The sequence below is a fragment of the Tetrao urogallus genome (assembly GCF_951394365.1).
Source record: "Tetrao urogallus genome assembly, chromosome: 7".
Lineage (NCBI taxonomy): Eukaryota > Metazoa > Chordata > Aves > Galliformes > Phasianidae > Tetrao > Tetrao urogallus.
This window is the reverse complement of record NC_136820.1, coordinates 36,206,499-36,220,735: the sequence shown is the minus strand read 5'-3', so window position 1 is coordinate 36,220,735 and position 14,237 is coordinate 36,206,499. Positions and strand designations below refer to the sequence as shown.

Sequence of the window (14,237 nt, the reverse complement as noted above, 5' to 3'; positions counted from 1 at the left end):
TGGAAAGACTACTTCAAGGGGTTCAACATGGGAAAATTCCAAAGCAGGCAAGACCAATCATCTTAACAAACTAAATTGGATTAATATTTGTACATTAGGATTCTGTGTATATACAGACTCATTTAGCTTCACAGATCAGTAGACGTTTTCAGGTTTTTTTAAGGTTTTAAGCATGCTCTTGTCAAAGTAAAAGCTGGGTCAGATCTCAAAGACACTTGCTTAGAAAGGGCAGCTGCATCCTCCACTTCCATTTAGTTGATATTTTAACTTAATTTATGTGGGGCATACTCTTCCAGTATGTTGATATCTTCAGGTTGTGTTCAGCTAAGAACAGATTCACGTTACTTCTGCAGACATATATCATAATAGTCTCATTATAGAATATCCTGAGTCGAAAAGGAACTGCAAGGCTCCCAAACCTGTCTGAGAGCAGTGTCCAGATGCTCCTTGAACTCCGGCACTCAGGGCCGTGCCCACAGCCCTGTGCAGCCCGTTCCGTGCCCACCGCCCTCTGGTGCAGAACCATTCCCTGAGCCCAGCTGCCCTCCCCTCACACAGCTTCATGCCGTTCCCTCGGGCCCTATCGCTGTCACAAAGAGCAGAGCTCAGCTCCCTGTGAGGAGCTTGTCTTCCTACCTTTCACCATGTTCATAATCCTCTTCTGAATATTCTTTAATGTCTTTCTTAAAATGTGGTGCCCAGACTGCACCCAGTGCTGGAGCTGAGGCCGCACAGAGCAGAGCAGACAGCCCCTCCCTCGCCCGCTGGCAGTGCTGGGCCTGGTGCACCCCAGGGCACGGTTGGCCCTTTGGCTGCCAGGGCACACTGCTGGCTCACATTCACCTTGCCATCATCCAGAGCCCCCGGATGCCTTTCTGCAGGGCTGCCCTCCAGCCTCTCGCCCTCCTGTCCATGCGTGTAATCTGGGGCTGCCCCATTCCAGGTGCCAAATCTGGCACTTGCTCTTGTTAAACTTAAGTGGTTGGTGGTTCTCTAATTTGCCAAGCTCTGTCTGCAAGATCTCTCTACTTTCAAGGGAGTCAATAGCTCCTCCCAATTTTCTATGATCTGCAAATTCAGTTAGTATGCATTAGACTCTTGCATCCAGATCGTTTATAAAATCATTAAAGAGGACTTGTGCTAAAGTGGAGCCCTGAGGAACTCCACTAATGACTGGCTGCCATCCTGATATAACCCCATTTACTAAAACCCTTAAAGCCTAAGCAATCAACCCATTGTTTTAGCGTGGTCAGGATGCTACCAATTCTTCAAAAAAGGAATTGATATATCAACGTACTGGAAGAGGGCTGCTGTCTAGGCATTTTCCTATTTTTTGACCTTGGAAGTTACTAAAATAGGACCTAAGGTGCCAAGAACAGTTTAGCTACATGAATTGTGTTGTGAATGTAAAAGATGTTGTGTTCAGGTTCTTCAGTATTGGTCTTAAATCACAAGTTATTCTACCATGATCCACAGTCGAAGAAAACATAGGGCTGTCACCTGGAAAAACATTAGCACCTTTACCAGATGACATGGATGGTCTGCATGCTTCTGTGATCACTGAGAATAGTTACTTTGGAAATATCTCCAGGGGATCCAAACAAAGAGTGAAAGGAAGCAGGAGTCTGGAGATGACGAAAGTTCAGTTTTCTGTTGGCTATTGCTGTCTGACTACCAGCTGCAGGTAAACCCATCAGTTCAGATTGGTGAATTTGAAATTAAGAAGCTGCATTTTAAGGCAAGGAAATTATGCTTATGTGAAAGGAAGTTCATATAGTCAGAAATAAAGTCCACTGTAGTAAAGAGGAAAAAGTAATATGTACTTAAAATTGATCCAACTGAGTTGTTGCTATGCTAAGGTCATTAATACATGGTAGATATTAAGAACAGAAAACCACATATGTGTTGTGTGTGTTTTAAATATTTTGAATCACTAAATATTTTGAACTGTGACCCAACTGCATGAAAGTCAAGTTGGAACAGAAAGGAATTTAATTGCCAGCTGGACAAGCATGAACTTTTGGGCAACTTTTTTTTGAGAACAGATGAGACAGTCACACACATGGAATACTTTTTCTATAATATACATACCGAACTTCTGTCTTCTCACACAATATATCTTTACTAGGGAATTTGTAGAGGATATATAGGAAAATACAATATTTGAGGTATGGAAAGAAGTAAATTAACCATACTGTTTTTTTTGTTTTTTTTTTTTTGTGCTGTTTTTCTTCTACATATTAATACATGTGTTGGTTTTCTGGTTGCAAACTGAAAGTCACGCTTAATTCTTTGTTCAGTTTTCTTACCATCACTGTCAAAGCTTCTTTGCTTATGTTGATTAAATAGTGTGTGAAACACGTCATTTCATAGGAAGTTAAATGATTTATTTAACACTGTGTACTACGTGTATTTCCTGCACTACAGCAATGCAAAGTTCACCCTATGAACTCCTTGAGAATAGTAAGTTTGAAGAGTAGCTCTTCTGCAGAGAAAGAGTTCTCTTTTTTCCACCTTTCTCTTGCCTAAATTCCTACCTCCCTGTTCATTTAGCCCTGTCTATCAGTTGTCCTTAGTGTACAGCTTGACTCTAACTATTTTATGTTGTTAGTCCTTTCTTCTCTAAACTGTTCTCCAGTCTCATTTCTTTTCTGTGCCCAGAACCTGGATGCCATCACCACTGGGTTTCAGCTCTCTGCTGGTTTTATTCTGCTGTATTCTGAATTCTTGCATGTAACTAACTCTTCTGCCTCTTATGCTCCTCCTTCTGTTTTGGTGCTCAGTGTCCTTCAATGGATTCAGTCTCCTCATAAATCAGTCTTTCCAGTGTGAAATAATTTTCCCACTGATATTTTCAGCTTATCTTTCTGTATTTCTTATGTAACCTTAACACAAAGGGAAATAAAATACAGCAACAGCTCTCTAGAGTGAGACCTCTGCCAGCTGAGCTGAGGGTCACATTGCTGTGCTTGCAAGTGAACTCAGTGTTCTCCTATGTAGATTTTCTCCCCCAGCCTCAGTGGAAGTTACAATCGACATAACAAAGCAGAGAGGTGAGAAAATGTCTCAGTCTCACCTGACACAGCTCAGAACTGCCAGAAAATGTGGCCTGTGCCAATGGTCCAAGCTGTGGTTCAAGGCAGCAAAGTCATGGCCGTTCTGTGGTGTTTTGCTGACTGCTGCCAGATCAGCCATCTCCACTATAGGCAAAGTAACAAGCAGAGGGATTGGCAATGGCTTAATTTGCTGCAGCTGTCTACTTTCCTGAAGGTTAGTTGTAGTCCTCACAGCTTTAGAAACAAAGTCCTCACTCTTAATTACCTAATTTTCCAATCTTACATTTTTTCAAGAAGATGAAGAAAGGTTCTTTTTTTCCTTTATCCATTCTCTCATGTCTTTGTTCAACTTGCTGTTTTCTAAAATGTTTTTATAGAGTTGTAAAGACAAAATATTTCTGAAAAGCAAAGCCTAAATTGAGATGTTTTTAAAATAGTCAGAAATAAACACAGGAAGCTGTGCTCACAACTCATGGTTATTGGAGGTATTTTTATTCGTGCAGATCTCAAAATGTAAACAGAAGAAAAAAGTGATATGAAATTTGTCATTGTTTTATAGGAGCAAAAATGTATTCAGTTAGTTAAATGATAGACATTTTTCAAACCATAGAACTGTTTTCTTTAATAACAATCTCAATTTTAAAAAGAAAACATTTAAAGTTTCCAAACAGTTTAAGAGAAAGAACCTCAAATGTTTTCGATGTCAGATTTTCTTTGTGTAAGTTGATAGTGTAGGATTTCAATTTATAAACTGTGAAATGACCAGTGATAGTTGTAATATGAAAAATACAGCACCAGCTATTAGACATTTCAGAGGTCTGATGAAAGTATTCATTTCCAGCTAGATCATGTCTAAGAATTTAGCTGAACATCAATATTTATGTTTAGGTAGTGCAGGAGTTTGAATCATACCTTCTTTCAAGTTCTAAATATGGACCATGTTTACATTAGTGAATCATAAGCAGAGGACTTAGAGCTGAAATAAAATCTTCTTTTCCAGTGGTGCTTAAATATGCATGACCCTGATCTTCAGTCATTGTGCATAGTTCTGAAGAGGGGTGCATTTGTAAACAAAAACAACAACAAACTAATCTGCACTTTTTACAGTTTCTTGTCCTAGGCAAACCTGAATATCATGCAGTGTAAAACTGCAGTGAATAAGTTAATCACTTCTTATGTACAAAAAAGGGAACATTTCTGGCTTCACACTGCCTCATGAATTTACTACACAATTACTCTGTGTAAATCTTGTTCAGGATCGAATCCAAGGCTTATTTCTTGGCGGCTGTAATTTGTTTGCTTTTTTATATAGCCTAGTCTGATGCATAATTTTTTGGACTAAGCATACATTTTATTAAATACACAGTCCCAAGAAGCTGCTGAAGCAATGGCTCTTTGCTCTGAGTACAGTTGTTTTTTCATGTGTATGAAACATGTGGAAGTTCTCCTAAGGGCATACGCTGATCATCTTTGGTTGAAACATTAAGTGAAATCAAAACAACTTCACAAGTTTTACTTGCAGATTAATCATTGTGCAGTGTCTCTACTACTATTCAAGAGCAACTGCTGTGGACAGAGAGTAGTGTGTTAAAAGAAGAGATGGAAGACGAGCAGGCAAGAAATTTAGTGTTTTCAGAGGTACGGCATGAAAATGTTTGTGATGACAGAAGCCCTACTGGAAACTTGATTGAAAAAAAGCATATATTTTCTGGCCCTCATACTCCTACCTGAAGAATGCAACTTTGCTTTGAGATAAAATAATGGCAGATTTTGGGGGAAAGTATGGTACAATGTGGATCAAAATATTTTTCAGAAGAAGGAGGGAAGGGGCTGATTAGTTACAGTTGCTGTGAGTGAAGAAAAAGCATCATAAGGATCAGACACTGATTGGCATTGGATTGTAATACTTGTGCTGTGTGGCTTTTTTGCATGCTGTGTCTGGGAGTACGGTCTAGCAGTCAAAGCAGGGAAGCATCTTATTAACACTGATAGCATTGTTCTGTTTGGTATTGGGTGGAGCCTGGTTTTCAAGTTTTGTTGTCAAGGGTAGTTTCTTTTGAGCATGTTATAAGTCACTGCCTTTTACTATGGAAATGGTACTTCAGATTAGTTTCATCTGTTTTCTCTATCTGCTTGATTGATTTTAAACTGCAATATAGAACCTCATTAAGCTGAACCAGTCTGTGAATGTGCCCTAGTTTTATGTGGAAAAATGTCGTTGCAGAAAGGAGTTTTGAGGTCTTAACTATAAGTAGCTCAAAGTTGAAGCAAATGCTACTTTTGTTTTAGTGTTTCTTTGATGTTTCACATGCATCGTCAGAACACCGCATGTGATTGCATGGACTTTACAACTGTAATGCTTCACAGTACACATTTCCACAAGGAACCATAATTGCTAGCCAGAGGTTTTTAGGTGAGACCTGAAGGAAAACTAATCTATGGTGAGAGAGAGCTAGTAGGTAGCAGTGGTACACAGTTCAAGTTGATAACTGCATCTTGGGAGGAAAAATAGAAATATATAGCTACAGCGTTAAAATGTTTTTATCAAATTGTACAATATGAATAGAAATCAGTAAGACAATAATAGCAAATTCTCATGAAGCAGGCATGATTGCCTTCTGTTTATTGTGCTGAAGACTTGACTTCAGTTGAAACCGCAGAATTTCAGGGCTGCCATGCAGTCTTTCTCATCTGCTTGTGTCACAATAGCATGCAGCATTGTCTGGAAGTTGTTTACAGTCTCTTTTAGTCAGTAAAAAAAGTCCTGATAGCACAAGGGATGCGTAATGTGCTTTTTAAAGAACATGCATTGTCCTTGAGAACGTAATATATCGCATGATTTATATATTCAGTTGGATGTTATCTTTATAGCAAGTAAACTAGCATCAGAGAAATGTGGCTGTTTTCTGTTCTTATTTATTAAGGTGTTTACTATTATAATTGTTCCTTTAGATTCATTGTAACAGTCACTGATGTGATAGTTTACATGTCATCCATGTCATCAAGGTTGATCTGTTCTACATAATCTTAAACATCACAACATTTTCCAAAAGAGTTCATTTTACGGTAGGTAAGGTTATCACTGTGCAAATTACTTTTCGTTTCTGACTATAACTTTAGTAATATTGACTCTTTAGGCAAAAATGTCAGGTTGAAATGTAAAATATTCAGGTTCTGATGGGCAAATACGTGAAAACAGGAGCAACTGAAAGCAGTAGCTACAATTCTAAGTTTGGCAGTTGCTGTGATTCCCGCTGTATTGCATAGTTCCATTTCAGAAGAAAAAGCATTATATAACCATTTTTCACCTGTTTAAGAGATGTTACAGATCCTGTAGGCTTTTTGAAATGGAAAAGAACTTAAAGAGCTTTGTATCTAAGAAGAGAAATGAACTTTGGATTGTAACGGAGATTTTTTTAAGCCTTAGGAAAATGAACTTTCCAACTTCCTTTGATTTCAAGACTCTTGAGTTTCTGGGAAGGTCATAAATTATCTTGTTGTTAAGATTGAGCCTTTTGTCACAATAAAGTTTAATAAATCTATTGGCCAATCCATGCATGAACTGGAGAGACTACAAAGAGAAGGAAAGGGGGCAAGACGTGACAGGTGGTTGGTAAGCCAAATCATTTGAGCACTGCGTTCCTCAATCTCGGTCGTGAATTCCACAATAAATTAAACATTCCTAGGATAATTTGGAGCACGTATGAAAGGGAGTAAGCATGAAAGGGATCCAGTAACCAAGTCAGCTTCCAGAGTTCCTCTGAAGGGAATGGCAATAGCTTAATGTCATGCACCTGATACTTGAACAGATGTACTAGAAGATGCTTATTTTGCTTATTTGATTCATAGGACTGCTTAGTGTACTGAAGAAACTTTTATTGAGGAGGAGTGGAATGATGTTCTTTCTTACTTTAGGCAACTTAGATTTTTCCTAACCATAATAATTGTAATTTCAGTTAATGTGCAAAGCACTCAATATTTTCATGTGTATAACTGCATCCATGGTTTACTAGATACATACGTTGTGCGTATGAAAAGATATACCCTATGGAAATACCCTATGGAACCTATGGAAGAAGGACCTGGGGGTCCTGATGGACGAGAGACTCAACATGAGCCAGCAGTGCGCTCTGGCAGCTCGAAAGGCAAATGGGATCCTGGGCTCCATCAGGAGAGGGGTGGTCAGCAGGGACAGGGAAGTGATTGTCCCTCTCTACTCGGCTCTTGTGAGGCCCCATCTGGAGTACTGTGTCCAGGTGTGGAGCCCTCAGTACAAGAAAGACATGGAGATTTTGGAAAGGGTCCAGAGGAGGGCGACTAAGATGATCAGGGGGCTAGAGCACCTCCCCTATGAGGACAGGCTGAGGGAGTTGGGCTTGTTCAGCCTGGAGAAGAGAAGGCTGCGGGGCGACCTCATTGCAGCCTATCAATACCTGAAGGGAACCTACACCCAGGAGGGGAGTAAACTCTTCATAAGGGCTGACAATAGCAGGACTAGGGGAAATGGATCCAAGTTGAAGGAGGGAAGATTTAGGTTGGATGTTAGGGGGAAGTTCTTTACGAGGAGAGTGGTTAGGCCCTGGAACGGGCTGCCCAGGGAGGTTGTGGATGCCCCGTCCTTGGACGTGTTCAAGGCCAGGTTGGACGGGGTCCTGGGCAACCTGATCTAAATGTGTATGTTTGGTGGCCCTGCTAGGCAGGGGGGTTGGAACTACATGATCCTTGAGGTCCCTTCCAACCCGGGTGATTCTGTGATTCTGTGATTCTGTGATTCTGTGATTCTGTGAATTGTTTCATCACCATTTACATATGTTAAAATTATATAGAAAAATTATATTCAATCTAGTTGCATCATGCTGATCGAATCAGGCTATAAATAATAGCCTCTGCTTTGTCTTTCATGAACTTTTCTGATGCCAAATAACATGACTCCTAATATTTCCAGGCTTTGCTCTCTGTACATGATACTGTTGCTCAGAAGAACTACGATCCTGTCTTGCCTCCCATGCCTGATGATATTGATGAGGAAGAAGATTCAGTTAAAATAATCAGACTTGTCAAAAACAGGGAACCATTGGTAAGTTTTCCTCTCTATTGTGTTTATTTTTTTTCTGTGTGTGCAGAGTGTTCACTTTATAAATATGAGTTATAACATTATCAAGGTGAATGGACATTGTTCACATTTATTAATGACATTCAGTAATATACTTGTGAATTCCATTCTCAGTTACTATTAGTAAAGTACGTGAAATGAGTAGTAAGAATTTGCTCATTCATGATGTTTTAGCATTATATAGATGTGGGCCAGCCTGAGCACTTATATATGTAATATATTCATCCTTTCTCTTGAATTTGAATCATGAACTTGTTTCAAAATGAGAGGGAGAATGAATCCCCAAAGAAATCTTGACCTTGGTTATGAACTGTGCCTGTGTTTAAAAAAAATAAAAATAAAAATAAATGACCTTTTGATACACTGAAAGAATAGCATAAAAACATATTTTAAAATGCTTGAATTGAAATCTGGGCAAATTTAAGATGTCTGTTGTTGTACTTTGGATTATGAATACTAGAAAGTTAATATCTTCATGGGGATATCTGGAAAAATGCAAGGACTAAAACTAGATTGCGTTACAAGTATATTAAAATATTTTACTTATTTGGTTGTTTTTATTTGCTGTAGTGTGGGAGTAATCTTGAATAAAATTTACCTGTGGTCTTGTTTCCTGCAAAAACAGTACGGGCTTTGCTTTGTGTCATATTGGGTATTTGTTTCAATGGATTGCAATCTTGCAGAGATACCTGCAAAATTACTTTGAGAAAGCCACAATTCTGCACTTGAAATGACACAGAGAGTGATTTCTCTGTTAAATATACAGGGATAGCATGTCAGTAGATCTTACCATCACACTTGATGGATTTCTGGCATCAATAAAAAAGAAAAAAAGTTTTATTTTTGATTGACTGTGGATGCCCATGGACATAATTAAAAGTTTGACCATATGAAAATTTTTTTGTTTGTTTTAACATTTTAAACATCTTTTTTTTTCTTTTTTTTTTCCCCTCAAAATATTTAAATCATAGCTTCAATAACTTCAAGCATTTTTTAATCTAAGAAATTATTTGAATAATAATAATAGTAAACTTGCTTTCGTGTCAGAATGTTTATTCTGAAATATGTGAAGAAATCAGAAAATACAATATGAAGTGAGCACGTGGGAGAGCTCAGTTCCTCTCTTATCAGACTGATTGGTTTAATTATCAATGTGAGAACAGCCTTGTAATGGCATCCATAACTTCTAGTTTGCTGTCTGTAGAAAGAAGCTAATTGCAGCCTCCAGCTACTTGAGAGTAAGAAGCACTCAAGAGCATTAGAGTCAAAGTCTTCTTACCAGTGAAAGATGCCAGGGCATGAGGCAGTGACCACAAGATGCAGCCCTAGGGTGTTTACTGAGTATTAAGAAAAATTCTTAAATTTCTTTCAGTGGGAGATGCAGCACTGGAGGAGGCTGGCCAGAGACTTTGTAGCATCTTCAGCCTGTTGTCGTAAGGCAATGGCTGACCTCATCTTGCATTGGCAGTAGTCCTGCTTTGAGCAGGAGGTATGCAGGATGCTGGACTAAACAACTTCTAAAGCTTCCCTTCAGTTAATGTTCCTAAGGTTGAACATTAACTGCATGAGAAAGGAGCACTTGTGAACTCTCCAAATCCCTAACCTATCTTGCTGTTTTATTTTTGTTGGAGAACAGCTTGTGGTGAGTTCTGTTTTACATGTTGCTTGTTCTCCAAGAAGACTTCCAAGAGGATAGTGTCCTCCTCCTCCCCTTCAATAATTCCCCTTCATTCCATTTTTATATTAATCTTGATGTCTGATGCTAATTTATGTGATGCAGATTTATGTTCACTTATTGTTTTGGTAGCATTACCATAATACATACCCAACTTGTTTGTTGTTTTGGTCTTCAACAGATTATTATTTTTTTCTTAAGTATGGGTGAGAGGTAACATGTTGTGATTAAGGTCTTAACAGAATACGGCATGGCAGAATAATTGAATACAGGTTTTCACTACGTGTATTAGAACCATTGCATTTGTGTTTCCTGTAGTTGCTTTACTAAAGAAAAGATATGCCATGATATGCCCTTATTAGACTATTTAAAATTTTGTTTTCTATTTAATTGTTTTTTTAATTGCTTTTCCTTTAGAGCTTGTTTTGAAGACTTGCACATTCCTGGCTGAGTACAGATCAATGAGTCTCTGCTTGTTCAATTTAGCTAATCACACTTTTCCAGTCATAAAGGCAACTTTCACTTGCACAAATATATCAGAATTCTTGCTGCTGAATTTTTGAACAGATTGTGACCATACAATATTTTTTCTGGGATGGAAATTACCTGATTTCTTGACTAGAGATACTGAGCTCTTTGAACTTACTTTCACCTTGGATACATTCTCATTCTCTGTTTGTAAGCAAGTAGCAGAGATTGTTTTTCTGCAATGGAGTAAGCTTTACATCAGCTGCAAGGCCTGGAAATTCTTAACTTTGACTATCTCCTTTGGATTACTTTTAACAGTGCTCTGTGAAGTGAATTAGGCACGTTCTGAACTTCTTTGCAGTATATCTAGTGACCTTTTTGTGTAAAGCTGAACCACATTTCCTTTGTGCTTTTCTCTGAGTTTAGCAACCCACCAGTGTTAATCACATATTAATGAAGCCTGAGTCCCTAGAAGTAATCGTCTCACAGGAGAGGGAAACAGGTTTTGTGGGAGGGCCTTGCGTTTGCCAGTTTTCTTCAGGTCAGAAGTCATTGCTTAACTTTCCTCCACTTCTTTTGTGAGAGATAATTTAAACTTTTGGTTCATCCATCCACAAATTTTGTTGTTGTTTCTAAATGCTCTCTTAGCAAATGCTGTTCAAAGAGCTTCTTACTCAAGTGAGGTGAGATCGTGTGTTAGGAGGTTTTGTCTGAACAAAGTAATTTTAGAATCTCTCAGAATCTTATATATAGAGAAGTAGAGATATCTTTTTTTCCCAGAGATTGTCCAAAAATCACCAGATTGCAATTAGGCTTTTTGTCAGATAGTGTGGAAGATTTTTACTTATGCCAAAGTCCACTTCTCTAGCACTGTATTCTACAGTCAAGAGAAAAGCGGGCAGTTTCAGAGAATAAATCATTCCTTCTATTTAAGATACATGTCCTAATGAAGGAATGATTAATTCATTCTTCGGAGCTGCCTACTTGTTTTCATTAACTACAGCAGTAGCCTTGACACCTAGCTTGAACTAGATATTTGATTTCCATAGCTGAACTTGGGGGAAACAAATTGTAGTGATTAGAAATTATCACATACATGTTTGTTGATGCAGATTCCCCAGCTCTTCCTCTGTGCCTTTTCCTCTAAGCCCCTACAGTTCAGTTCTTGTTATTGAATCAACACAGCCATGTTATAGGTAGTATTAGTTAGGGTGCAGGGACAGCCTTAGTGTGTATAGTCTAATGTGCATGGGCATCAACTTTTAAATAACTGTGCACTATCAAGTGGGTAACTGATGTCTTCATTTACATCCTAAATGCAGAATGAATTAAAATAGACCTTATTGAAGTACTCCTTTACTCTCAACATCTGCATACGTTTTTGTTTAACAGAAAAGTATGCAAAAACACCTGATACTTCATACTCTTTTATTAGTAAATTACTTTATAGAAGTCTTCTTTTTTCTTAAAAAATAGAGTCTTTGTCTCTATTCTGGAACCATCAGATAAATGGCTTAATTGTTAAAGGTTGCATTTGTGAAACTCTTGAGTGATCCTCACCAATCAGTGCTTCTGCATTAAAAACAATCTTCTTCCCTGCTGAAGGACCTTGTATTATTTTTAGTGCTTTTGCATAGTACACCTTTAAACGTTTTCTCAGTCTGATCACCATACGGCTCCCTAACTCCTTATTTTTCCCTTTAAAAGTATTTTAAACTGAGCTATGCTATTACATCTGTATATGTCTCATTTAGGGTAACTTGCACTTTTGGCAAGCAACACTGAAAATATTTTCCAGCTCTCGAGGTCCAGCCTAACCTTCTTCCATTTCTGAAGCTCTAAATGAGGAGCTGCACTGCACATGTAACTGCAAGTACTGGGACTGAACATCTCATAAGGAGAAATTCCTGCCAGATTATATATACCTCATAATTTAAGTAGGGCTGGCAGCAGCATAATGGAAGCTGCTTTTTCAAAATAACAACTCTTCAAGTGCTCAACAAGAAATCCATTTGTTTGGTGATTTCTTTTTAAGTATTCCAAATTTGGAGTGAAGAGGAGGTTAAACAACTCCCTTTTTTCTTTCTGTTCTGTAGGTACATCAAATATACATGAACTCAGGCAGTCTGTGGGTCTAGCCATTCACTTTGAGATTGCCATAAAGGAGTCTTTAACACTTACATAGCCAGGATTAAATAATTTCTGGCTTGATTATGTGCTTGGTGTGAAAATCCCGAATTACCTTTTATCTTTACTGGGACATCTTTCAAATCAGTCAATCTGTGCTAGTATATTCTCCAGAGGAGGGCTGCAAAGGTGTTCTGAGGGTTGGAGCACCTCTCCAATGAAGACAGGCTGAAAGAGCTGCGCTTGTTCAACCTGGAGCAGAGAAGGCTGTGAGGAGACCTCACTGCAGCTTTCCAGTGTTTAAAAGGGGATTATAAACAGGAGGGAAATAAACTTTTACACAGGTAGATAGTTGAAGTTAAGCACAGATGGAGTTTAACAGTATCAACTTCCAAGTGAATAGTGTGCAGTCTCTGTTCAGGGCTTTTTAACTGATGAATGAGGGAGCCTGTGTTTTGTGTGGACAATATAGTGTAGAAGTTCTGTTTATATTTGGTTGTTGCATCCTAATGTTTTTTTTTCTTTTTGATGGATATAATAAAAAGAAAAATGTACATTTGAACAGGTGCAGCTTTATGGGTTTTAATAATAAACTAAATTAATTGCTGTTGCTGCAAAGTCAGAGCTTAATATTGAGGCATAGGCTAGTGGGGTTAATGCCGTGTTTATACATTCGTAATACTGCCATATTCATTTTGCTTAAAGTCTAATAATGAATTTTTACAGTGAGAATAGCTGCAGCCACATCTTATTTTTTCTGAAGCGCCGTCTAATTTAAAATAGAGATCATAGTAAGACATACAAACAAATGCCTACAAATACCAACACTATATGCAGGGCATAAGAATAAGCTTGACAAATTGCAGGATTACTTTGCTTACTGATGAAATTTCATACAGAACAGCTTTGGATGTAAAATAAAATGCACAGAGTTAGCGTGTAAACGTTGCTTTGGAGTGTTGGCTACTTTTAAAGCATTAACAAAAAATAATGATTTAGTGACAATATGAACTTTTCTGAGGCAGTTTTTTCCTAGTTGCAGTAAATGCAGCTTGCATATATTAAAAATAAATTGATCTCCCATTTTTCATTTGGTGTGTCATGTTTACAACTTAGAGGCAGAGGGGAAGGAAGATTTTCTTTTTGGTTGGTAAAAGTCTAGTTAGTCTATTTAGTTGGTAAACGTGTTAACTGTAGTAAAATGTCATCCCCATTACTTGCACATATTTCAGCTTTATGTTCATGAAATACTTTAAAAATGAAGTAATGCTAGATGTAATACCCATGTTTAATCAAATATAGAAAGCTATGTATAAAATCAATTTATTTAGTCAAAGAACTTGAAATACTTGTTTACCTTATTTCAATCATAACCCTCCTTTGATGGAGGAAATGCTGATCAGTGATGGCAGTGAACACGTAGCACTGCTGTGCTCAGAGTTGAAGTGGTACTAATCAGTGAATTCATTATAGACATTTGTTGATGAACAGTGTTTTAGCTGCTGCTGACTACATTAACATGGCAAGTGATCACGTGCAGATAGAAAACTGGTGGCCAGGAAGTGCTTTTTTGGTGTTGGTTTTGAAAAACCTAGATTGGGTAACCGTCTTAGAAGTGATTATACAGTATGACTTCTGTAGCTACAATCATCTGCTTCATTCTGGGGATTCTGCCCTGCAGAGTACTGCCACTGTCTGCTCACCTCACAGTCTGCTGTGCTTCAAAGAAGCGCCACTGCCTCTTAAACAGCAGTTCCAGGCTCTGGTGTCCTTGAATTTCTTCCTGTCTCCCACTGCC

General features: G+C 38.2%; 1 protein-coding gene across 1 annotated transcript in view; it reads left to right on the top strand.

The window, feature by feature from the left end:
- MPP7 (MAGUK p55 scaffold protein 7) overlaps window positions 1-14,237 on the top strand; it is a gene marked incomplete at both ends in the record, with an annotated part of 97,377 nt that overhangs the window by 50,205 nt on the left and 32,935 nt on the right. The window contains one exon of the mRNA XM_079538680.1: window positions 8,002-8,133. Coding sequence (XP_079394806.1) covers window positions 8,002-8,133 — 132 coding nt within the window. The remainder of the gene's footprint in view (window positions 1-8,001; window positions 8,134-14,237) is intronic.